Source organism: Carlito syrichta, unplaced genomic scaffold (genome assembly GCF_000164805.1).
Source record: "Carlito syrichta isolate Samal-C Ts95f unplaced genomic scaffold, Tarsius_syrichta-2.0.1 Scaffold301558, whole genome shotgun sequence".
NCBI classification, from domain to species: Eukaryota; Metazoa; Chordata; class Mammalia; order Primates; family Tarsiidae; genus Carlito; species Carlito syrichta.
Genome location: NW_007245654.1, coordinates 179,013 through 205,458, shown reverse-complemented (window position 1 = coordinate 205,458; position 26,446 = coordinate 179,013). Strand labels below are relative to the sequence as shown.

The following is a 26,446-nucleotide window of genomic DNA, read 5'->3' as shown; positions in this document are numbered from 1 at the left end:
AGCATGGCACTAAAGTTTTCCTGTGAGAGAAAATATGAGGATCACCTGGGGACTTGTTGGAAACCTAAATTTTCAGACTTCACTTCAGACTTACTGCGTCAAAAGACTTGGGGCAGGGCTCAATAATGTATGCTTCAGTAAGTCTTCTAGGTGGTTCTATTGCAGGCTAAAATTTGAGAACCACTGACCTATGGCATAAGATCATATCACTTAGTAAATATACACATCATAAGTGTAATCCTTGCTTTGCATACAAGGGCAGTAAGGAGAGCAAGATTCACAATATTAAAGAAAATTATTTTAAGGATGGAGAGGATTACAATATATTTTCATATACAAATAACTGAACTACAGTTTGATTATTCCTTATCTGAAAAGCTTGGAATCAAAAGTGTTTCAGATTTTGAGTTTTATTAGAGTTTGGAATATTTGCATTGTACTTACCAGTTGAATATCCCTAATCCAAAAATATGAAATACAAAATGCTCCAATGTGCACTTCCTTTGTGCATTGTGTCAGTGCTCAAAGAGTTTCTGATTCTTAAGATTGTGGATTTTAGGCTTGGCATGATAGCTCTTGCCTATAATCCCAGCATTTGGGAGGCCAAGGTGAGAGGATTGCCTGAGCCTGCAGGTTTGAGACCAGTCTGGGCAATTGTAGAGGCCTTATTTCTACAATTAATAAAAAAATTAGCTAGGCATGGTGGCACATGTCCATAGTTCCAACTACTTGGAAGGCTGAGGAAAGCCTAAGCCCAGCATGTAGATGCTTCGGTGGTTGGGAGCATGCCACTGCCTTCCAGCCTGGGTGACAGAGTGAGACTCCAGCTCAAAAAAAAAAAAAAAAAAAGAATTGTGGATTGATGATCGGCTTATATTATCTAGATTTAAATGAACCACCTTTGAAATTCATTGTAGTTCTTTCTGGATATAGACATATAATTTATTCACTAATGTCATCTCTTATTTCATAATAATAACTTGAAAAGAAAACTCTTTAAAAAAGAAAAACCAAAAAATCTTTCAAGAAAACTTCAAAAGGTACTCACAGTGCCAGTAAAGGTATAGTTTAGGAATTCAGATAAATTTCTGGGTATCTGTTGCAAATACAGTAGATAGATTCGTTTTTATTTCTTTATAATTTCTCATTATTGATTATGTGAGTGTGTATTTAAAAAACCAGGAAATTGATTTTTCTAGAATGTGATGACCTATTTAATAAATACCCAGGTTCTACAACTCACCACATTCTGTTTCTTCCATTTTGGTGGAAAAATACTGTTACATATCATAAGGTGAAAATTATTCCTTAATAATGGCAAAAAGTTTTTCTTGCTTCAGTGTTTGCCCTCACTTACTGAGGAAGAGCATTCAACACTTCACCTATATGGGATTCAAATCAAATTCTCAAAAATAAAATGAGAACATTTCACTGGAACTATATGAAACTAATAGAAATCTCAATTTTTTTTTCTAGAAACGACTTTGGTATAAAGAACACCACTTTACATGGGGTGAATTGTGTCATAATAAATACTATTAGGTAACTACAGACCAAAGATAATGTTCTGAGAAATGTGAATAGTTGAGAAGACAACAGGAAAAGAAATAGGATTGCTATGGAGAATATGCAGGACACTTAGAAACAAACCAGCTACTTTGAGTTCCATGAGGAAATTTCTAATACTACATTAAACATTTTTAGTATTGAATATATGGGATGTTGTATTAGACCCAAATTGAATAGGGTGAGTTATAAAATATGGTACTTATACATATTACACCTTGTTTGTCAGAATAAAGAACATTCTCCCACTATGATTATTCTTTTATTCCACTAAAATCAGTTAATTTGGAAGAGAGTAAAACTGTATGAGCATGAGTTGGTTGCAACCTCATCAGGCAATCAGACATGAGGGAGCACAGCTGCTGAAGCCATATCAGCTGGGAAGATTCTGGTCACAGGCCTGGCGGGGGGGCAGGTGAATAAAATGTCACGTGGATTAAGACCCGCAAAGATTTATTAACTTCTTCCTCAAGAGATATTTAAAATCAGTGCCATGCTCTTAAAAAAACTATAAAACAGTTTAATATTAATATATGTTAGACTGGCTATTCTTAAATCTCTTCCTTTAAGTGCAAATACTACTTTCTTTGAAAATTTGGGACATAAAATCTACTTTTGTTACTCAAAAGCAACATATACCACATTACATCTTAATATTTTATGTATAATATATTTATTTGCATACAGAAATATGTATTTCTATTATACATTTTATTATTTTCTTTATAGAATATATATTAAGCATATAGCATATTCCAGGAAGTTACATTAACTTTGCACACAGTTCATGCTACAGCGTGCACCCTTTAAGAGAAGCATATTTAAGAGGCATGGTATTGTATATACATGCTGAAAATACACTTTGCACAATTTCATCCAGTGTTGGGTGCTTTCCTAATCTATTTGCAACACCAGTGCTATGGTTGCTGAAAAGGATATTATCACACTGGGTTGGGGGAGGTAACTATCAATGATCTAAGTAGGAGAAAATAAAAATAGACAACATTGCTGTGTAATTGCTTCCATCATTTTGAACTCCCTTCTCTCCCAGCATCAAATCTTCAGGATAAAAAAAAAAGTAATGTGTAGACAGAGTAGGAGTATGTTGGATCTCCAACTTAACATTTCAAATTAGAAAGGTCATCTCTTGTGATTTATTATATTGGGGACTTTATCCTAATATGTGGGAACTGGTATTAAATTAGAGGTGAACTGCTTAAAGGGAAATCATTTCTTGTTTTCAAGAAATAAGCAGATTTTCCCCCCAGATTCTTATAAGACCATTCTGGGATATTTACATTATTGCTATGAGGAGAGAAGAAATAAAGACTTGACATCTTTCCAGTGAAAGCAAGGAAGATGAATCATATTGCTTCTAAAAGAGGCTCTTGATGTTTCTGAAATGAAAAATTGCAGCTCCAGTAGAAACTGACCACATCAACTGCAACCATTCTGAGAGCCAATGACTGCAATTTCAATTAACAAGACTCCGTGACAATTATAATCAAACATTTAGATTCTGGAACTAATGTGCTCTGTGCGTAGTCTGGTGATTTTGATATATAGATGTGGCCTGTGTTCCTAATCTATGAATTACACATATAGCAGACTCAACAGTTGAATGTTTCTGACACATGATTGGTGAGCATTACCTTTTGCAAACAGGTGAGCAATTTGCATGGTTATTCTAAAAGTGATGCAGGATTATTTTCTTATTTATAGTAGGCAAGCTCTATAAATCCCACTAGAAAATTCTGTCTTCCATATTTTGAATATTATAATGCTGTGGCTATTTCTATAGAAAGATTACTTGCAAATGTGTGCCATGAAAATTAACGCTTGTGTTCATGTGTATATGTGAATTTCAACTAAGAGGTTAGATTAGCTCTGGAAGTTTCATTGCGTGTACCTGCATGTGACTCTGTATCTGAATTACATGGGCAGCAAGCATGGAATTCTGCTTTTAGATTGGGTGGCTAAAACATAAATGTTCCCAAACTCCATTTGCTGTGTAAGTACCACATCTATACTTCAGAGAGGTAAAATCATCTCCAATGCTGCATTTCTTGTGGTTGTGCTATTATTGGTATAAAGCCAAGTTCCTTCAGTGCTAAAGACTCAAACATTTTTCTTAAACTGATTTCATGTCCCATGCAAATGTTTTCTACAGCCTGCATAACCAGTATTTTGCAAAACTTTTTTATGTTTCAGTTGGATATATTGATTTTTAAAGAAATAAATAGTATTTTTATTTAGGTGCCCTTTCCAAAAAAGAAATATCTTGAAATAGACAAGAGTTTCTCAACTTTGGCACTATTGACATTTTTAGCCAAACATTTTTTGGAGAAAGTACGGTAAAATGCCCTGTGCATTACAAGCTGTTTAGCAACATCCCTGGCCTCTACCCACTGGATAGCTATTGCCTTTTTCCCAGTTGTGACAATCAAAAATGACTCCACACATTGTGGACTGTCCACATGAGGAAAAATTGTCTTTGGTTGGGAGCCATTGAAACAGACAAATCCAGCAACAGTTGGTACAAATTCTTGAAAATAGCCTTTGGATTTCTCAATCCATCTACCATTTCAGTATTTCTCTCATTTTTCTGATCTGTTTGACGAGGTTTCTATGTGTGTCAGTGTGTCTTTCATTCCTTTCTTTAACTTAACAGTGTCTCTTTCAATAAGGTGGTGGTGGCTGTGGTGAAGGTCAAGAACGAAGAGAAGAAAGGGATGAGACAATGGCAAAGGAAAATCAGTACAGCTTGACGCATGGTGAGCTGGATTGTTAGAGCAAACAAAAAAAGACCCTGAATCCTGAAACTAAGTCACCCATTGATTTGATGTCATTCCCACTTACTTGATTCATTGATTTGAAGAAACAATATAAAAATAAATATGAATTTAAAATGAAAAAATTTAAAATAACTGTAAAGGGGTTTATATAAATGTATGCTGTCAGTTTATACATGGAAAATTTTGGGAGGGGGAAATGACTGATACTACTTAAGAAAATATTTTTATAGAGGATAAGTTAAGTACAAGTATTGTTGGAAATTTTCTTATTAATAACTTACAACATTTTTGTGGCTGTTTTATTTGTGCTTTTGTTTTTTTTTAACTCTCCAAATTGTTGAGATGTCACCAATGAAGCAAGTCATACAAAATAATGCTAATAAGTGCCAAGGTCTAATACTGATGGACTCATCATTAACTCTCATCAATATTACTAGACAAGATATCAAGTACCCCATTAATTTAAGATATGAAATTTGAAAAGCCATTTATAAATCTGATTTTTTGATTGGACCATCTTTAGAACACCTGATTAGAAGATGATAGCAAATAGTGTAAGAAAAAAATAAGTGGAATACAAATGTGAATCAGTATAATCCTACACGTATTTAGATTATTTTTTTACCAAGTCTCTACATGGACAAGATTCTATATGGGACCATAATTTAGATAATAGTCTCTGATGTGATTTTGTTATAGTCTAAAATTAGATGGTGAGAAGTGACATAGGGACAGACACCTACACTCTTCTGTCAGATTCTGTGAGCTCATTTGGCCCTGTTTAGTTATCCACTATATTTCTGTCACTAAGATTACTATAATTCTATTAAGAAGAGAATACCAAAGTCAAATAATGTTAGGGAGAATTGACCATTCGAGGAATATGGAACATGTAGTTTTAGTAAATATTTCTGAATTATCTTATTTTTCTCCTTTCACTGGGTCATAAGAGAGTTCTAGAAAGCCTCACTTGGTTATAATTTAAATACTATCCTTTAGCAAGCATTGGATAGAAGGTCTTGATCTCCTGGGACTGACCCAGAAGGCACTGGTGACAGGTGACTATGTTAATCCTGCTTAGGATTCCGAGTCAATAAAGCAGCATCCCCTTCCTGTTAACAAAGTCAAGAATTCCTGTTTTACAAGTTAGCATTTCATATGTGTGTCAGACAGGCTTGGGTGGAAACACAGTACCCCTCAAACATCTATTTTTTCATCTCAAAATTCATCTGTCCTTAGTGAACTTTCTTCAGCTAGGTTGACCATTATTTAATTTGATGAAGCCTCAATTTCACAATGACTTTGGTTTCTCAAGCATGTTTGTGTTTCATGTAGGCTTTTCTGTTAAAGTAAAAGGCTATTTGGGAGAAAATCAGATTGGTTACAACTTTTTATATAATGGATCATAAGTGTACTAAATCTTTATAGGCCTCATACTCCCAAGGAGCACAAAGGACACAGCCAGAAAGGGGAAGTGCCCATTTCCATTGCAGTCTGACTGGATAGAGTCAAAGTCCTGCAGTTTTTGCCTATAACAATGTAGAACAGGAAAGTACTAAAATAATGCCATAATAAGGAAAAAATGGTGGGACCAGGTTGGGTATTTTTGTTTGTTTTCTTTTTATAGTGTGAAAAGGAAAGGTGAAAAAAACTAAACATTTATTACATTGCAATCCTCCAAATAAGACCATAACAAATGAATCAAATATGCTTAACACTCTGCATTCTTTTTTGATTTCCTTTCTTCATCTCCCCATTGTATAGTGTCTATTTCTTTATGTTTACATCTCCATGTTAGCTTGTAACTGTGGCATTTTGTTCTCATATGGACACATGAGAACAACAACAAAAAACAAAGAAAGGAATGAGTTTATTCTTCTTGTGCAGAGGCTGATAAAATTGTAGATTCAGAAGCCCTTCTTCAAGATAATATAGGAAAAGCATAGATTGTTTCTTAAATTCACAATTCCAGGAGGTCTCTTTCACTGTCTCTTTGCCTCCAAAACTGACAGCTTATAAGGTGCGAGTTTCACATACTGCAACATAGGCAAGATAAGTGTCGTTGCTGGGCTCCTGGATTGCATGTTCCATAATTAGACTATAAAGTGCAATGGCAGAAATTTTAAAACTAGGAGCTTTTCTTTGTCCCTTTTATTCTTCCCAAGCTCCCCTTGCCCACCTTCCTTCTTTTCAAAGATGTTTTACCTTGTAGCGCCTATGTTCTTATAATGACACATGAGAAGATGTTTAAAGGTCTTCTTGAAGGTGGCATTACACAGTGCGTAGCAGGCAGGGTTGATAGTACTGTTGATGTAACAGAGCCAGTAACCAATTGTCCACACAGTGTTGGGGATGCAGGGAGCACAGAACGTGTTAATGAGCACCATGACATTGTACGGGGCCCATGTGATGATGAAAGCCAGCAAAATAGCCAAAATTGTCCTGGTGACTTTCTTTTCCCGAGAGGGAGGAGGCTTCTTTTTTGCAGGCTGCTTAGTCATCTTCACAATTTTGCGGGCTACAATGTTCTGTTTTTCATCTCCATTCTGACCTGAAGACCCAACTACTTCCACGGTGGTATTAGTTGGGGCACATGAGTCACCTTTTTGGGTCTTGGTGACAATTTTGATGCATGTTTGCTTAGAGTTCTCATCTTTGGAATGGCCCAGAGAAGTGGACACTGTGTTTTCATCCTGAGTGATCTCATCATCTCTCATGTTAGAGGCAACAGCACTGACGGAAGTGGAGTCATTGGAGCTCTCCTTCTCCTCCCCCTGGACACAGTTTTCAGTCACAGCATCTCGGGGGGCTTTGCCATTTTGGATCTTGTTATGCTCCAGACCATCATCACTGCTGGGCATGTTGTTGTTGTTGGGCTTAACTATTCTTCCTTGCACCAGACTTGGAGAAACTGGATCTTGATTGGCCACAGGCTCCTTCTTGTCCTTCTTTATTCTGCTCTTACTGGCTCGGGATATGTGCCAATACAGCACAGTCATGATGATCACTGGTAAATAGAAGGCGGCAATGGCAGTACCAAAAGTGACAGCAGCATTGGAAAAAAACTGAATGTAGCATTCCCCATCCTCCACAGTTCTCACCCCTACAATGAACTGCCAGAAGAGAATGGCTGGAGCCCAAAGGATAAAGGAGAGAACCCAGGCAGCTGCAATCATCATACCTGCCATTTTCGTGGTCCTCTTGACTGGATAGGTCAGAGGTTTTGTGACACAAAAGTACCTGTCAAAGCTGATGATGAGCAGATTCATAACGGAAGCATTGCTGACCACATAGTCCAAGGCTAGCCAAAGGTCACACACTACAGGTCCCAAAGGCCAGTAGCCAATCACAGTGTACAGGGTGTACAAGTTCATGGAGAAAACACCTATGATCAGGTCAGCACAGGCCAAGCTGAACAAAAAGTAATTGTTGACAGTCTGGAGGTGGCGGTTAACTTTAATGGAAACCATGACCAAGATGTTCCCAATAATGGTCACCAAACTGAGGGATCCAGCCACCAGGACAATAAACACCACTTCAAATGTCTTATAAGGACTGGTAGGAGCCTGGCCATTATTAGAGGAGTTTGTTGAGTTATTCATTTTGTGTTCTCCAATCAGTAGCCAAGAAGCCAAATAAACATTTAAACCTGCAAGAAAATAGAATAAAATTAATAAATATAATATAAACACTGCTTTAGAATATATCAGATTTCTTTCTTTTAAACCACATTATTTTCCCCAAAATCTTTCTCCCTCAGCAAGATCATCAAGCTTACCTGCCCCAGTTTCCCACATAAAAGGCAAAAACATTAAATGGAGGATTCAAAGATCCTTTCAGGCTGGCAATTAATTTAAAATCCAATAACATTTTTAATGTGCCCATATCTAATCTAGATGTGAATATCTATCTATCTATCTATCTATCTATCTATCTATCTATCTATCTATCTATCTATCTTTCATCTATCTCATCAATCAATTAAACAGAGCATAATACTGATGAACTAAACTAGACAAAATTGCACATAAAACTTTCTGAAAAATCAAATGATTTCTGAAATAGACATAAAAATTAACAATGAAGTAAAAATTATGAAAAAAACATAAAACATAATATTGAATGTATCACTTTTATTGTCAATAGTACCTTTCCTCCTGGGTGGGTCTAAGCCTTTTTTTAAATAATAATACTGATGTGGCGATAATAAAGACAACATAATCATATCTTATTAGCCAATTCACTCTCCTTCAATAAAATTTTTTTCTCTCTGTCCTCCATTTTACTCTTTTTTTTGTTTGTTTTTTGAGTTGGAGTCTCACTCTGTTGACCAGACTGGAGTGCAGTGACTGCTCCCGGCCACCACAGCCTTGACCTGCTGGGCTCTGGTGATCCTTCCGCCTCAACTTTCCGAGTAGCCAGAATCACAGGCGTGCACTACCACACCTGGCTGATTTTTTGATTTATTGTAGAGATGAGGTCTCGCCTGCCCAGGCGGGTCTCAAACTCACGGGCTCAGGCAATCCACTCACCTCAGCCTCCCAAAGGCACGGGATTACAGGCTGAGCCACCGAGCCCAGCTACATTTTACTCTTATAATCAATATTACATAGTTAACATTTCCAATATCATGTAGCTTACAAAATAACATTTACTATTAAATCTATAGCAAACTAAATAAACCAAAAATTATACATAAAACTTTTTAAAGCATGAAGAGATTTCTGGACTAGACATAAAAATAAATAAATTTGTGGGAGGACAAAATTATTGAAGATAGTATCAATTTTCTGAATGTTTTATTTTTCAAACCGCTATCAAATCTACTATCTTACTTTTCTTTCTGCCATTTTGTTTTGTAAAAGAAAGGAAGGTCCAGAAAGATGAAGGGATTCATGTATGGTCACATTTCCAGTCAATAATAGAGATTGGGCTATGAACCTTAGTTTGGTCAATCATTCATTCTTTCACTTTGTTTTCACACGCCTTTTGAGAAACTTCTCCTAATCAGGCATTGTGATATATTCTTGGCATTCACTGATGATTAAGACAAGGTCCCTGCCTGGTGGCAATGATAGGTTAATAAAGAAGTCATTATTAAATCTGAATACACTTCCATTTCTCTACCCTCTTTTGTGAAAGTAAATACATAATCACTATTTTTGAGATAATACCTTTGCAGTGCAGTGACAATTGAGTAATCTTTCATAAGGGATAAAATATATTGGGGTTTGGAAAAGAAAGTTAAGAGTTTGGAAGAGGTATGATATATTTCTGGAGAAATGGCATCTGAAGGAGAAACTAGCTCAAGTTCCTCCTTCTCTTGAAAAAATTACTGTGAGCTGTGCATCAGAAAATAAACCTTGTTGAGAAATTATTTGCTGCATTTCAAAATTCATACATCCCTATTAATTCAGATGCCATTAATTACAAAGCAATGACATGAATACAGGTGGGGCAGTGGTTTGACTTTGAAATTCATGTAGAAAATAATTTAGTAAGCACCTTCATAGCACAAATAACATTTAAACCAGTGATTTATTCTGCTTCAGAAAGCAAATTATGTTCAAGTATTTCATTTTTAAAAACTTAGTAATAGAGTAGAGGTTTGGCCTCTAATAAGACACAAAATTCAGAAGCCACAAAGAAAAATATATGTAACTATTACATTATCCTCTGACATTTTGCATAGAAATAAAATCAAAATAAAGATTTGGAAACAATATTTGTAAAACATATGATAAAAAACTACTCAATTTCTTAAATATAATAAAGTTTGGGAAAAAAGAAAGTTAAAAAATGAATAATTTAAAGCAGTGATGTGCTTAGCTTGATGAAAGAAAAATTAAGCATTAATGACTTTTAAACCTGTGAAAAGATATCTAACCTCACAATTTAAATTTGCAAAGTCAAAAAATGAAAAACATCTTTCCATCCATGGTGATAAGGGTAGTGTTGTTAAACACTCTTAATGGAACTAGTGAGGCAACCTTCATGGAAAGAAATTTATTTATGTCTATAAAAATTTTAAGTAAAAATCTAAATATATATCTATATAAATGTATTAAGAAATACTTGTCTCAGAAGTACTACGTTTAAGAATTCATCTTTCCCATCAAAAGAGGACAAGATTAAAAAATGTGGTACAATGGAATATTACACAGTCATAAAGAAGAAAAAAATCATGAACTTTGCAGCAACGTGGACGGAATTAGAGCTTATAATAATGAGTGCTGTCTCACAGAATCAAAGAGATGATTATCACCTGTTCTCACTCATAAGTGGACCTTGAACAATTACCATATTACTGTAGGAAAGGGATTGAAAGTAGCGGGAAACTGGGGATGGGGATGGGGAGGAAAGCTGGGATTGATGGTAGTCAATATCCACTTGGGGAAGGGGGGGCACACCTCATTAATAAGGGTATTTGCACAATTAACATTTGTATACCTATCCCTGAATTGTACCCCACAATTTCAAAATAAAAATTTTTTAAAAAAAGAATTCATCTTTCAGCTACAAGCATAACAATGTGCAAAGATGTTTACTCAAATATGTTCATTCAGGAATGTTGTTGCAACAAACAAACAAACCCCTAGAAATATTAAAACTATTGACAAGAGATTGGTTCAATATATTATGTAGCTGTTAAAAGAGATTTATATACCCTGACATTGCTGTGGAAAGTTATATAATTAAAAGATGATATGATCAAACCAAGCATAGATTATTATATAATAAAGCATATTTATGCAAAAGGTGATTATGTATAATCTTAAGTATACAAGTATTATATATGCATATGGCTGTAGGTAATTGGAAAACACTGATGTTGGGTAAATGATGTTAATGAAATGCAACTTAGCATCAGTGGAATTATTTCAATAGCATTCCCTCTCTCAAAAACACATTTTTTGTCATTATTCATATAATTTATGTAATTTATTTGAACAAAGTAATTCCACTATTCCTGTCATTATTTCAATGATTCCCTAATGGTTCAAGTAACTATAGGGTTGGAATTCTGATATTCTTAAAAGCAATACTTTTGTTTGTTTATTAGATAAATCATGGCTATTTTGGAGCTGAGCAATATGTGTATTTGTTTCATGAAATGTTAATTTGAATTATCAAATATTTATTTATTGATTGGATGTTCTGTTTGAGATTTTATTTAATTTATTTATTTTGAGTTGGAGTCTCACTCTGTCACCCAGACTGGAGTACAGTGGCTGCTCCCAGCCACTGCAGCCTCGACCTGCTGGGCTCCGGCAATCCTTCCGCCTCAGCCTTCCAAGTAGCTGGAACTACAGGCATGTGCAACCATGCCCGGCTGATTTTTTGATTTATTGTAGAGATGAGGTCTCGCCAAGTTGCCCAGGCAGGTCTCGAACCCACGGGCTCAGACAATCCACTCACCTCAGCCTCCCAAAGCATGGGATTACAGGCTGAGCCACCGAGTCCGGCTCTGTTTGAGGTTTTAAATTTTCATATTCATCTTGCTATAACATGAGACTGTACTCTAGTTTTAAAAAGATTTTTGGTAATTTCCTCTGGAGAATAATGTATAACATTTATGTTTAAAAGTAGGCATCTAAGGCAGTGAGAGAGAAAGGTCAGACTACTGACTAGGTAAGACTAATTAGAACAGCAGGAGACCCATATACAGAAACACTACAGGCTAGAAGAGACTGGAGTACAGCCATCAAAATTCTCAAAGATAAACAATTTCAACCAGGAATTTCCTGATAAGCTAAGTTTCATCAGTGATGGAGAATTAAAATCCTTCCTAGATATTCAGTCCCGAAGAGTTTTTGCTGCCTCCAGAACAACTCTACAAGAGATGCTTAAGAAGGTACTAAGCACAGAAGAAAGAAAAAAAAGAACAACCACACTCTTCCCAAGAATGTAGGAAAACAGAGAACAAACATCATGTATTTGTGACTGCAAAATTGAAAGCACACACATAAGTCAACCAAAAATAAAAATAAAACCAACAAATAAACAACAACAACAGCAATGAACTCAATAAAAGCTTCATGACAGGTATAAACTCTCAGATCTCAATAATCAGCCTGAATGTGAATGGACTAAATGTACCACTGAAAAGACATAGAATGGCAAAGTAGATTTTTAAAATGATCCAACAATATGCTGCCTCCAGGAGACACATCTCAACAGAATGGACACTCACAGACTCAAAGTTAGAGGATGGAAAACAAATTTTCAGGTGAATAGAACACAAAAGAAAGCAGGACATGATCTTAATATCAGACAAAACAGTATTTAAGCTAGTAAACATTAAAAAAGATACATAAGGACACTACATAATGATAAATGGTTCAATCCATTCAAAATATCCATCCTAAACATATATTCATTCAACATAGAAGCACCAACTTTTAAAAAGCAGCTACTAAGTAAATTAAAAAAAAATATTGACTCCAACACTACCAAAGCTGGGGACTTAAATATCCCACAGACAGTCCTAGATAGATCATTGAGACAAAACTCAACAAGGAGATCTAAAACCTCAAATTGATGCTCATTCAAATGCACTTAAAAGATATCTGCAGAACACTCCACCCAACAACCACAGAATAAATATCCTACTCATCACCACATGAAATGTACTCCAAGATTGATCACATCCTTGACCATAAAACAAGTATAAACAAATTTCATAAGATTGAAATACTGCCACACAACTTCTAAGACTACAGTGGAACAATAAATACCAACACCAACACAATCCCCTGAAAACCCATAAGGACATGGACTCTAAGCAGCCTGATGCTGAACAACTCTTGGGTCAACACAGAAACTAAAGAAGAAATTGAAAAATTCCTGGAAGCCAAAGAAAATAAAGACAAATCTTACCAAAACCTCTGGGATGCCATGAAAGCAGTAATAAGAAGAAAATTTATATCTCTATGGACACATATTAAGAAAAACAGAAAGGTAACAAGTTAACAGACTAATCACTAAAGTAGCTGGAAAGACAAGACTACCAAAACCCTATCTTCAGTAGCAGAATCCAAATCACCAAAGTGAAAGCCCAAATATGGGACATAGAAGAAAATAGTATCATAGAAAAAAATCAAGTAAATAAAAAGCTGATTCTTTGAAATAATAAACAAGATTGATGGATCCCGACCCAGTTTGACCAAGAAAAAGAGAGAAAAAACCCAAATAAACACAATCAGAAATGCAAATGATCAAGTCAAAACTGACCCTGAAAACATACAAAATATTGCCAGAGATTACTACGCACACATATGTAGAAAAAACTCAAAACTTAAATGAAATGGAGGACTTTCTGATATTAAGCAACTTCCCAAGTTTGAAACAAGAAGAATTTTGGAACCTAAATATACCAATAACAACCCAGGAAACTGATTCTGTCATAAGAAAACTACCTCCCCCATCCTCAAAACAAAAACAAAAACAAAACCCTGGACCAGATGGCTTTCCAGTGGAATTCTACAAAATATGCAAAGAGAAGTTGATGCCAATCTTATTGAAAGTGTTCCAGGCAATCGAGAAAGATGGAACTCTCCCAAATTTTTTTATGAAGCTAACATCACACTGATACTCAAACCAGGTATATATCCAACAAAGAAAGAGAACTGCAGACCAGTTTTCCTGATGGACATAGATACAACAATTCTCAACAAGATTCTAGCAAATCTAATCCAACAACACATTTTAAAAATCATCCACCATAACCAAGTAAGCTTCATCCCTGGGATACAGGACTGGTTCAACATCCACAAGACCATAAATGTCAATAAATACATCAAGAGATGTAAAAACAGGAACCACATGATTATTTCATTAGATGTGGAAAAAACTTTTGATAAAATTCAGCATCCCTTCTTGATAAAAATGCTCAAACACATAGGCGTAGAGGGAACATACCTCAAAATAGGAAGAGCCATCTATGATAAACCCACAGACAACATATTGCTAAATGGACAGAAATTGGAAACATTTCCCCTTAAAACTGGAACAAGACAAGACTTCCCACTTTCACACCACCTGTTCAACATAGTGCTGGAAGTCCTAGCTACAGCAATCAGACAAGAGAAGATAATCAGGTGTATACATATAGGGAAAAAACAAATCAAATTATCCATCTTTGCTGATGATATGATCTTATACCACAAAAATCTAGGACAATCTGTCAAAAACCCCTTTGCACTGTTAAAGGACTTTGGCCAAGTGTCAGGGTACAAAATAAATGTGCAAAAGACATTGCGTTCTTATATACCAACAACAAACAGAGAACCAAATAAAAAGCACAGACCCATTTACAATAGCCACATACACACAAAAATGAAATACGTCAGCATCTTCCTAGCCAAAGTTCTTTACAATGAAAATTACAAAACAATGCTCAAAGAAGTTAAAGATGACACAAACAAATGGAGAAATGCTCATGGATTGGAAGTATCAATGTTGTTAAAATGTCTATCCTACCAAAGACAATCTCAGAGTCAATGCTATACCCATTAAATTACTAACATCATTCTTCTAAGACCTGGAAACAATAATGCAGAAATTCTTATGGAAACATAAATGACCACAAATCACCAAAACAATCCTTAACAAAAGAAACAAAATGAGAGTTATCTCACTTCCAGACTTTGAACTTTATTATAAGGGAACAATGATCAAAACAACCTGGTATTGTTCCAAGAATAGGCATATAGACTAATGGAACAGAATAGAGATTCCGAAAGCAAAACCTCAATTTCTCAGCTAACTAATCTTCAACAAAGTTTCCAACAACAACCACTTACTCAACAACCTATTGAGTAAATGGTGCTGGGAAAACTGCCTGACCACATGCAGAAGATTGAAACAGGACCCCTGCCTGTCATCATACTAAAAAATCAACTCCATATAGATTAAAGACCTAAATGTTATACACCAAACTTTAAGAATCATAGAAAATGCAGGAGAAACCTTTACAAATCGGAATAGGCAACCAATTCCTGATCAAAACCCCAAAAGCCTATACCACAAGAGATAAGATAGACAAGTGGAACCTGATCAAACTGAAAAGCTTCTGCAAAGCAAAAGAAACCATAAAGAGAGTGGAAGACTCACAGGATTGGAAAAAATATTTGCCAACTGCATACCTGCCATAGGCTTAATAAGCAGGATCCAGAAGGAACTCAAACATAATGAAAGGAAAAAAAACAAGTGGCCCCATTAAAAAATGGGCAAAAGACACGAATAGACACTTCTCAAAAGAAGAAATATGGTATTTAGCAACCTGGATGGACTTAGAGTCTACAGTACTGAGTGATACATCACAGAAACAAAGAACTAAGTATCACATGTTCTCACTCTTAAGTGGACCTTGAACAATTAACATAATACTGTAAGAAAAGGATTGGCAGTAGTGGGAATCTGCTGGGGGGGACTCTGCTGAGGCACACTTCATCAACAAGAGTACTTGAATAATGAATATTTGTTTATCTAACCCTGAATTGTACCCCACATCTTTAAAATAAAAACATTAAAAAATAAAACAACAAAAAAGAGAAATATGAGTAGCCAAGAGACACATGAAAAAATGCTCAGCCTCACTAATTATCAGAGAAATGAAAATCAAAACCACATTGAGATACTACCTAACTCCAGTAAGAATCGTCATCATTAATAAAACAAAAAACAACAGATGCTGGTGAGGATGTGGAGAAAAGGGAATGCTTCTACACTGCTGGTGAGAATGCAAACTGGTTCAATCTCTATGGAAAACAGTGTGACGAGTCCTAAAAGAACTAGAAATTGACCTTCCATATGATCCAGCAATTCTCCTTCTGGGAATATACCCAGAGGAGCTTAAATCAGTCTACAAAAAAGATACTTGCACACATATGTTTATTGCAGCAGTATTTACAATCACAAAAAAACAAAACAAAACACAGAACCAACTGTGCTGCCCAGCAAACCCGAACTGGATAAAAAAATGTGGTATATATACACTATGGAATATTATGCAGCCATAAAGTAAAACAAAAGTATGCATTTTGCAGCAACTTGGATAGATTTGGAGTCTGTAAAACTCAGTGATTTATCAAGGAAGCAAAGAACTGAGTACCACATGCTCTCACTCATAAGCAGACCCTGATCATTTACCATAATACTATAAGAAAGGGATTGATAGTAGCTGACATCACCAGGGGAGGGAGGGGGCACATAACAGTAATAAGGGTAACCTGATTCCAAACCAGGCAAAGTGGGGACCAAAGAGAGGCCTAAACTTTACCTCTATGATGGCTATTTATATACCTAATTCTGAATTGTATCCCACATCTTAAAAATCAAAAAAAATTTAAAGAAAGAAAAAAAGGGGAGGAAAAAAAATAAAGTACTCCAGGCAATTGAGAAAGATAGAACTCTCTCCAAATCTTTTTATAAAGCTAACATCACACTGACACCCAAACTGGGTAAAAGTCCTACAAAGAGAGAACTACAGGCCAATATTTCTAATGAATATAATTGCAAAAATTCTCAACAAGATTCTAGCAAATTGGAACAAACAGCATATCTTGAAAAGTATCTACTATGACCAAGTAGGCTTCATCCCCGAGAGTCAGTGCTGGTTCAACATACACAAGTCCATAAATGTCATTAAATGTATCAATAAATGTAGAAACAAGAACCACATGATTATCTCATTAGATGCTGAAAAAGCTTTTGATAAAATCCAGCATCTCTTCTTGATAGAAACCCTCAAACATAGGCATAGGGGGAACATACCTCAAAATAGTGAGAACTCCCTACAATAAACCCACAGCCAACATATTGCCAAACAGACAGAAATTGGAAGCATTTCCCCTGAAAACCGGAACAAAACAAGGCTGCCCACTCTCACCCATCCTGTTCAGCACAGTATTGGAAGTCCTAGCTAGAACAATCACACATGAGAAGGAAATCAGGGGTAGCCAAAGAGGAAGTTAAGTTATCCCTCTTTGCTGATGATACGATCCTATACCTTGAAAGTACAAGAGAATCTGTCAAAAACCTCCTTGCACTGAAAAAGAACTTTGGCAAAGTCTCAGGGTACAAAATCAACATGCAAAAGATAGTCACATTCTTATACACCAACAACAATCTGGGAGAGGAGCAAATAAAAAACATAATTCCATTCACAATAGCCACAAAAAATTAAATTAAATAACTTGGCATCTTCCTAAACAGAGATGTGAAAGACCTTTACAATGAAAACTACAAAACTCTGCTCAAAGGAATCAAAGATGACTCAAACAAATGGAATAATGTTCTATGCACATGGATTAGAATAATCAACATTATTAAGCTGTTCATTGTACAAAAGGCAATCTACAGATCCAACACTATACCCATTAAATTACCAATATCATTCTTCTTAGACCTGTAAACAACAATACAGAAATTCATATGAAAACATAAAACACCATGAATAGCGAACAATACTTAGCAAAATAAACAAAGTTGGAGGTATGACACTTCCAGACTTTAAACTTTACTATAAGGCTAAAATAATCAAAACAGCCTGGTATTGGTAAAAGAACAGGCATATAGACCAATGGAACAGGATAAAAATTGTGGAAGCAAAACCTCACTTTCTCAACCAACTCATCTTCAAAAATATCCTCCACCAATAACCTCTGGGGAGAGGAGAACCTATTCAGTAAATGATGCTGGGAAAACTGGCTGATCATATGCAGAAGATTGAAACAGGATCCCTACCTACCACCATACACAAAAATCAACTCTAAATGGACCAAAGACCTAAATATAAAACCTCAAACTATAAGAATCTTAGAAGACACAGGAAAGACTCTTACAGAAATTGGAATAGGCAACCAATTCCTGATCAAAACCCCAATGTGCATGCCATAAGAGACATAATTGACAAATGGGATCTCATCAAACTGAAAACCATCTGAAAAGTAAAATAAATCAAGACAGTGGGAAGACATTCCACAGAAGGAGAAAAAATATGTGCCCACTGTATATCTGAAAAAGTCTAACATCCAGGGTTTATAAGGAACTCAAACATGCTGATAAGAAAAAACCAACCAGCCCTATCAAAAAGTAGGCAAAATATATGAATAGTCACTTCTCAAAAGAAAACATACATGCAGCCAACAGATGCATGAAAAAATGCTCAGCCTCACTAATCATCAAAAAATGCCAATTAAACCACACTGAGAAGGAAGAAAGATGGCTGCACAGCCAGTTGAATTATATGAGTCCCAGTATGAGTGTACGGGAACTTTTGCACATGTCTGTGAGTAAGTAGGCATGTGAGTGGCTGTCTCAGTGGGGATTCAGGAGCAAGTGGCAAGGGATTTCCTGCTGAAGTGGCTGGTGCCACAGCTGCTCTGCTTGGGGTGCAGAAGCTTCCCAGGGTGCAGAAGCCGAGCATCATTTTAAAAAAAAGTCAGCAGAGCCCTTCCTGGGAAGAAGCTGCTGGGAGTGACTGTCAGCTCCAGGTTCTGCCTCACCACTGCAGTACCTGGCCGGACACTGGCAGCAAGGGCTGCAGAGGGAGCTCAGTGGCAGAATCCCACTGGAGAAGATGAAAGAGGCACCCTGTCACCATCTTGAAAACTGAGCAGGAAAGTGCTCTGGCTTGCTCACCATGGAGTGACAGATCCAAAGGGAATATCCCCAAAGCACAAACTCTAGAGGGACAGGAAGAGGGCTGAGTCTGAGGCACCCCTCCCCCTACCCTCATTCAGCCACAGGACAAAGAAAAGGATGAGGAGGACCTCTGAAGAGATCAGCAGTGAGTCCAGGGCTGACTTAGCCCCCTCCTACTCAGCAATTCTCTGAATGTCAGACCCACATGACTGGTGCATGATTGAAAGAGACAAATGCAGGTGGAGCCTGGATGTCAGTCACAATAGAAAGACTCCACTCCAGAGTAAACCTGGCTGGGATGCCCCTCCACCAGTGCCACTGAGAAGGAAGAAAACAAGGAAAGATACAATCTAGGAAAGATACAATCTTGTACCTACCCACCAGAGGAGATCCCCCTGACCATAGGAGAGTGGGAGCGGAAGACCGAAGCCTCACTCAACCCCACCACCTCCTGCTCCTTCCCTGGCCAGACACTGGGGATATTGTGAATAAGACTGCAGCTCCACAAGAGACAGCAGAGGGGCTTACCTGTGAACTGCTAAGAGGAACAATTGCAGAACCTGCCAAAAGAGGTTTTTTTGTTTGGGAGATTATTTTTTTCTTAATTTTTTTTTCTTTGTGCATGAATGTGTATGTAAGGATTTGATCTGCATTCTTCCCCACCTTTTCTTCTTCTTCTTCTTCTTTCTTTCTTTCTTCTTTCTTTTTTTCTGTTTATGTGAGTATGTGAATGATTGAGGGTTCATCTTTCAAGGGTTTGTTTGTTTGTTTTGTTTTTTTATTCTCTTTTTTTAGTTAAATGTGTGCGTGAATGTATGCGTGAGGTTCAATTTGAATTCATTTTTGTTTTGTGTTAAGGGTGTGTGTGTGTGTGTGTGTGTGTGTGTGTGTGTGTGTGTGTGTCTGTGTGTGTTCAATTTTCCTGTTTTTTGCTTATCGCTTGTTTTTCAGTTTTTTTTTGTTGTTGTTTTGGTGTGTATGTGTTTTTTTTTAACTTTAGTTTCTGCTTTTGTTTTCTGTATATATTTTTAAAGTCTGATTTTATTCTACTTTTCTCTGTTCTCCTCATTGCTGTTATTGTACCTTGGACTTGGGGGGTACACACATGTACACATTGCATCATCATATAGAGTGAAGGTGGGGAGTGGGTCTCAGGGAACACATACCACAATCAGTGAACACTGTGTTTTGCAAGTACATTCTGAATACTAGCTCCCCATCCTCCACTTTATTCAACTCTCAAAACTACAAGAGACAGCAAAGCTTCCCACCCACAACCCTGTTTCAAAATAGAACAAATTCAGAGCCCTTATCAGGGAAGAATAGAAGGCTGAGCAAATATCAGAAGTGAGAGCCTCTCCCACTGCCACTGAATAACAGAACTAAAGAAAAAAGAAAGAGATCTGTCACAGATGAGGAAAAAAATCAGTGGAAGAACACAGATAATTTCCAGTGTAACAAAGAGAAAACTTCTGAAAAATCGGTCCTCAGATCCCAAACAATGGAAGTCACCAATGACAGACCCCAGAATACAACAGGGATTAGGGAATCTATGGAAAGAGTGAATAGGACTCATGAAAGAAAAGATGCAACACTGAAAGAATTTGTAAATGAGATTTTGGGCCATAAAAAATTTAATACAGGAAATAAATAACAAGATGATGAGCATGGAAAGCAGAATTAATCAAGCAGAAGAAAGAAAGAAAACTCAGAAGGAAAGAACAAAGCCTCCAAGAGACATGCAATTATATCCAGAGGCCAATCCTATGCCTGATAGGTATCCCAGAAGAAGAACAGAAAAGGGAGAATATCTTGGAGTAAGTATTCTAGGAGGTTATCCAAGAAAACTTTCACCATCTCACCAGAGATATGACTTTCCAAACATAAGAGATACAGAGAACCCCCACAAGACATCAAATAGGAGGACCAGCCCCTAGACACATAGTAATTCACCTACACAATGCAGTACAAAATAAAAAATACTAAAGGCAGCAGGAGAGAAAGGTCAGACTACATACTAAGAAAAAACCATCAGAATAGCAGCAGTCCTACCAACAGAAACACTACAAGATAGAATAGACTGGAGTCCAATATTCAAAGTCCTCAAAAATAAACAATTTCAATCAAGTATTTTCTACCCAGCTAAGCTCAGCTTCATCAGTGATGGAGAATTAAAATCCTTCCCAGACATCCAATCCCTAAGATTATGTAGCTTTCAGAACAGCTCTATAGGAGACATTTAAAAAGTATTAAGTACAGAAGAAAGAAAGAAAGAAAAAAAAAATGACCACACACTTCCCAAGAGAATAGGAAAATAGGAATTAACATAGAATATCTTGCAACTGCAAGCTTGAAAACACACACATACATCAACCCAAAAGTTAAAAGAAAACAAACAAAGAAAAACTTTACAAGAATGACATTATGGGGATCAACCATCACATTTCAATAATCAGCCTGATTGTGAATGGACTAAATGCATCACTGAAAAGACACAGAATGGCAGACTGGATTAAAAAGTCATGAGCCAAGAATTTGCTGCATCTGAAGGACTCATCTCACCATAAGGGATGCACACAGACTCAAAAGGTAGAGGATGGGAAAAGAATTTCCCAGTGAATGGATTACAAAAGAAGGCAAAAGTTGCAGTCCTAATATAAAACAAAACAACTTTTAAGCTATTGAAAATTTTAAAAAATATGGAAGGACACTACATAGTGATAAAAGGTTCAATCCATCAACAAGAAATATCCATCCTAAACATACATGCACCCAACACAGGAACACTAAGTAAAACAACAAAAAAATTGACTCTGATACTATTATAGCTGGGGACTTAAATATCCCACTAACAACCTTAGATAGATAACCAAGGCAAATAACCAACTAAGAGATCTAGAACCTCAACTTGACACTTGACAAAATGTAATTAATACATATCTATAGAACACGCCACTCAACAACCACAGAATATACATTCTACTCATCACCACATGGAATGTACTCCAAGATTGATCACATCCTTGACCATAAATCAAGCATAAACAAATTCATAAGACTGAAATACTCTCATGCACCTTCCCAGACCACAGTGGAATAAAAATAAATATCAACACCAACAAAATTCCTCCAAAATCCACAAAGACATGGATACTAAACAGCATGATGCTGAATGACTACTTGGCCAACACAGAAATCAAAACAGAAATTAAAATATTCCTGGAAACAAATGAAAGTGAAGAAACATCTTACCAAAACCTCTGGGATGCCATGAAAACAGTTCTAAGAGGAGAATTTATATCTCTACAAGCACACATCAAGAAAATGAAAAGATCACAAGTTAACAGTGTAACAAATCACCTAAGGGAGCTGAAAAGACAAGACCACCAAAACCCTTACTCTAGCAGAGGAATCCAGATTATCAAAGTAATAGCCCAAATATGGGACATAGAAGAAAAAAATATATTAGAAAAAAATAAAAAATACTAAAAACTGGTTCTTTGAAAGAATAAACAAGATTGATGGACCTCTAGCAGAATGACCAAGAAAAAGAAAGAAAAAGTTCAAATAAACACAATCAGAAATGCAAAAGGTCAAATCACAATTGACCATTAAGAAATACAAAAGATTATCAGATATTACTATGCACACCTGTATGGAAACAAACTTGATAACCTAAATGAAATGAAGGACTTTCTGATATCATGCAAACTCCCAAAGTTGAAACAAGAAGACACTGAGACATTAAATAGACGAATAGCAGCCCAGGAAATTGACTCCGTCATAAAGAAACTGCCTACAAGTAAAAAGCCCTGGATAACGGCTTTCCAGTGGAATTCTTTCCCCAAATCATTTTATGAAGCTAATATCACACTGATACCCAAACCAGGTAAAGATCCAACAAAAACGAGAACTAGTGGCCAATATCCCTAATGAACATAGACACAAAAATTCTCAACAAGATTCTAGCAAATGAGATCCAACAACACATCTCAAAAATCATCCACAATGATCAAGTAGGCTTCATCCTTGGGATGCAGGACTGGTTAAACATCTGCAAGGCCATAAATATATTTAAATACATCAACAGATGCAAAAATAAGAACCATATGATTATATCATCAGAGAAAGAAAAGCTTTTGATAAAATCCAGCATCCTTGCTTGATAAAAACCCTCAAACACCTACACATAAAGGGAACATACCTCAAAATAGTAAGTGCCAAGTATGATAAACCCACAGCCAGCATATTGCTAACTGGGCAGAAACTGGAAACATTTTCCCTAAAAATCGGAACAACGTTGCCCATTCTCACCCCTCCTGTACAACATTGTGTTGGAAGTCCTAGCTAGAGCTATTAGACAAGAGAAAGAAGAAGTCAGGGGGTTCCAAATAGGAAAGGAGGAAGTTAATTTATCCCTCTTTGCTGACAATATAATCCTTTACCTCGAAAAACGAAGATAATCTGTCAAAAAACCTGCTTGCACTGGTAGAGAACTTTGGCAAAGTCTCAGGGTACAAAATAAATGTGCAAAAGACAGTCGTATTCTTATACACCAACAACAAACAGGCAGAGAACCAAATAAAAAGAACAATCTCATTCACAATAACCACTAAAAAATAGAGAGATTGAGAAAAACTTGGTATCTTCCTAACCACAGAAGTGAAAGACCTTTATAAGGAGAACTACAAAACATGTTCAAAGAGATCTCAGAAGACACAAACAAATGTAAAAATATCCCATACTCTCATGGATAGGAAGAATCAACACTGTTAAGATGTCCATCCTACCAAAGGCAATCTAAAGATTCAATGCAACACCCTTTAAATTACCAACATCATTCTTCTCAGACCTGGAAATGACAATATAGAAATTCATATGGAAACATAAACAACCACTGATAGCCAAAACAATCCTTAGCAAAATAAACAAAGTGAGAGATATTATACTTCCAGACTTTAAACTTTACTATAAGGCTAAAATAATCAAGAACAGGCATATGGACCAATGTAACAGGATAGAGATTCTGGAAGGAAAACCTCAATTTCTCAACCCATTCATCTTTCCCAAAGCCTCCGTCAAAAACCACTGGGGAGAGGAGAAACTATTCAGTAAATGGTGCTGGGAAAACTGGCTGACCACATGCAGAAGATTGAAACAGGACCCCTACCTATCACTATACACAAAAATAAGCTATAAATGGATCAAAGACTCAAACGTGAAACTTCCAACTATAAGAATCTTAGAAAACACCCAAGACACCCTTATAGATATCAGAGTAGGCAACCAATTCCTGATTAAAATTCCAAAAGTCCATGCCATAAGAGATAAGATAGACTAGTGGGATCTCATTAAACTGAAAGCTTCTGCAAAGCAAAAGAAACCATTAAGAGAGCAGAGAGACATCCCACAGATTGGGAAAAAAAATATTTACTAACTCTGTATCTGCCAAAGCCTAACATCCAGTATCTACAAGGAACTTAAACGTGCCGAAAGGAAAAAAAGCAAACAACTCCTTTAAAAAGTGGGGAAAAGATATGAATAGACACTTCTCAAAAGAAGATACATGGGCAGTTTAAAGACATATGAAAAAGTGCTCAGCCTCACTAATCATCAGGGCAAAGCAAATCAAAACCACATTGAGACACCACTTAACTCCAGTAAAAATGGCCATCATTAATGAAACAAACAACAACAGTTGCTGGCAAGGATGTGGAGATAAGAGTATGCTTCTACACTGCTGGTGGGAATGCAAACTAATTCAACTTTTATGGAAAACAGTGTGGCTATTTTCAAAAGAACTAGAAATTGACCTTTTATATGACCCAGCAATCCCCCTTCTGGGAATATACCCAGAGGCACTTAAATCATTGTACAAAAAAGATACCTGCACATGTATATTTATTGCAGTCACTATTCGCAATATAAAAAACATGAAACCAACCATGCTGCCTATCAAAGCTGAACTTGATTTTTTAAAAATGTGGCACATATACACAATGGAATATTAGGCAGCCGTAAATAAGGACTCACATATGGACTTTGCAGCAACGAGTATGACTTAGAGCCTATCATACTCAATTATCTATCACAGAAACAAAGAACAGAGTACCATATGTTCTCACTTGTAAGCAGACCCTGAGCATTTACCATAATACTATAAGAAAAAGATTGGCAGTAGCAGAATACTTCCAGGGTGAGGGTGGGGACACAACATCAATAGGGGTGCCTGATCTCAAACCAGGCGGAGTGGGGACCAAAGGGAGGCCCAGACTTTATTTGTACAATGTTCACTTGTATACCTAATCCTGAATTATACTCCACATCTTAAATAACAAACAAACAAACAAACACTGAGATGCTACCTAATTCCAGTCAGGATGGCTATCCTCAGTAACTCAAAAAACAACAGATTCTGGTGAGGATGCGAGGAAAAGGAAATGCTTCTTCACTGTTGGTGGGAGTGTAAACTAGTTCACCCTCTGTGGAAAACAGTGTAGTAATTCCCAAAAGATCTAAAAGCCAACCTTCCCCACAACCCAGCAATCCTCCTTCTGGAAATATATACAGAGGAATTCAAATCATTTCATAAAAAATATATCTGCACATGCATGTTTATTGCAGCATTATTCACACTAGCCAAAACATGGAAACAACTGTGGTGCCTATCAAAAGTGGATGGAATTTTTAAAAAAGTGGTATATAGACAGGAGAGAATATTACACAGCCATAAAGAAATACAAAATTATGAACTTCATAGCAAGTTGGATGGACTTAGGGTCTATCATACTCAGTGATCTATCACAGAAACAAAGAACGGTATACCACATGTTCTAACTCATAAGTGTACCCTGAACATTTATAATAATATTATAAGAAAAGTATTGGCAGCAGCAGGTCACTCCTGGGGTTGAGGGACACATAGCATTAATATGGGTACCTGATCTCAAACCAGGTGAAGTGGAGGCCCAAACTTTACCTGTAAAATGACCACTTATCTACCTAATTCTGAATGTACCTCACATCTTTAAACTAAATAATAATACAATTTTTTAAAGTAAGCATTTGAAATAAACTAGTTTGATCCTTTATTTTATAGTTTAATAAACTATAAGAATGAATAAGTGATTTGTTCACAGTCATCTGGTCTTATAATAATTGGTGTCAATAATAATAGTATGACTTTGACTCTAGGGAAGCTGAATATAATTCTTCAAATATATTGTTCATATTATTTATTCCTTCATTTGATTGTTTCTTTTTCCCCTTTATGCTTTTCCTTCCTCTTGCTTACCATGGGCATGCATTACTTTTTCAATTTACAAAACATTAACAAAAAGAAAATGCAATCTTAGTGTACTGTCAATCACAATCCTGAAAGACATAATCCAGAATGCTATAATTATAGTGTCAATCACAATCCTGAAAGACATAAT

At 36.3% G+C, this 26,446-nt stretch overlaps 1 protein-coding gene across 2 annotated transcripts in view; it reads right to left on the bottom strand.

Annotated features, from left to right (window-relative positions):
* Nucleotides 1-4,178: 4,178 nt before the first annotated feature.
* Nucleotides 4,179-26,446, bottom strand: part of CHRM2 (cholinergic receptor muscarinic 2) — a 163,156-nt gene continuing 140,888 nt past the window's right edge. For both annotated transcript variants that reach the window (XM_008054863.1, XM_008054861.1), the window contains one exon: nt 4,179-8,010. In XM_008054863.1, the coding sequence (XP_008053054.1) occupies nt 6,563-7,963 (1,401 nt within the window). In that variant the 5' untranslated portion in view covers nt 7,964-8,010 and the 3' untranslated portion in view covers nt 4,179-6,562. The remainder of the gene's footprint in view (nt 8,011-26,446) is intronic.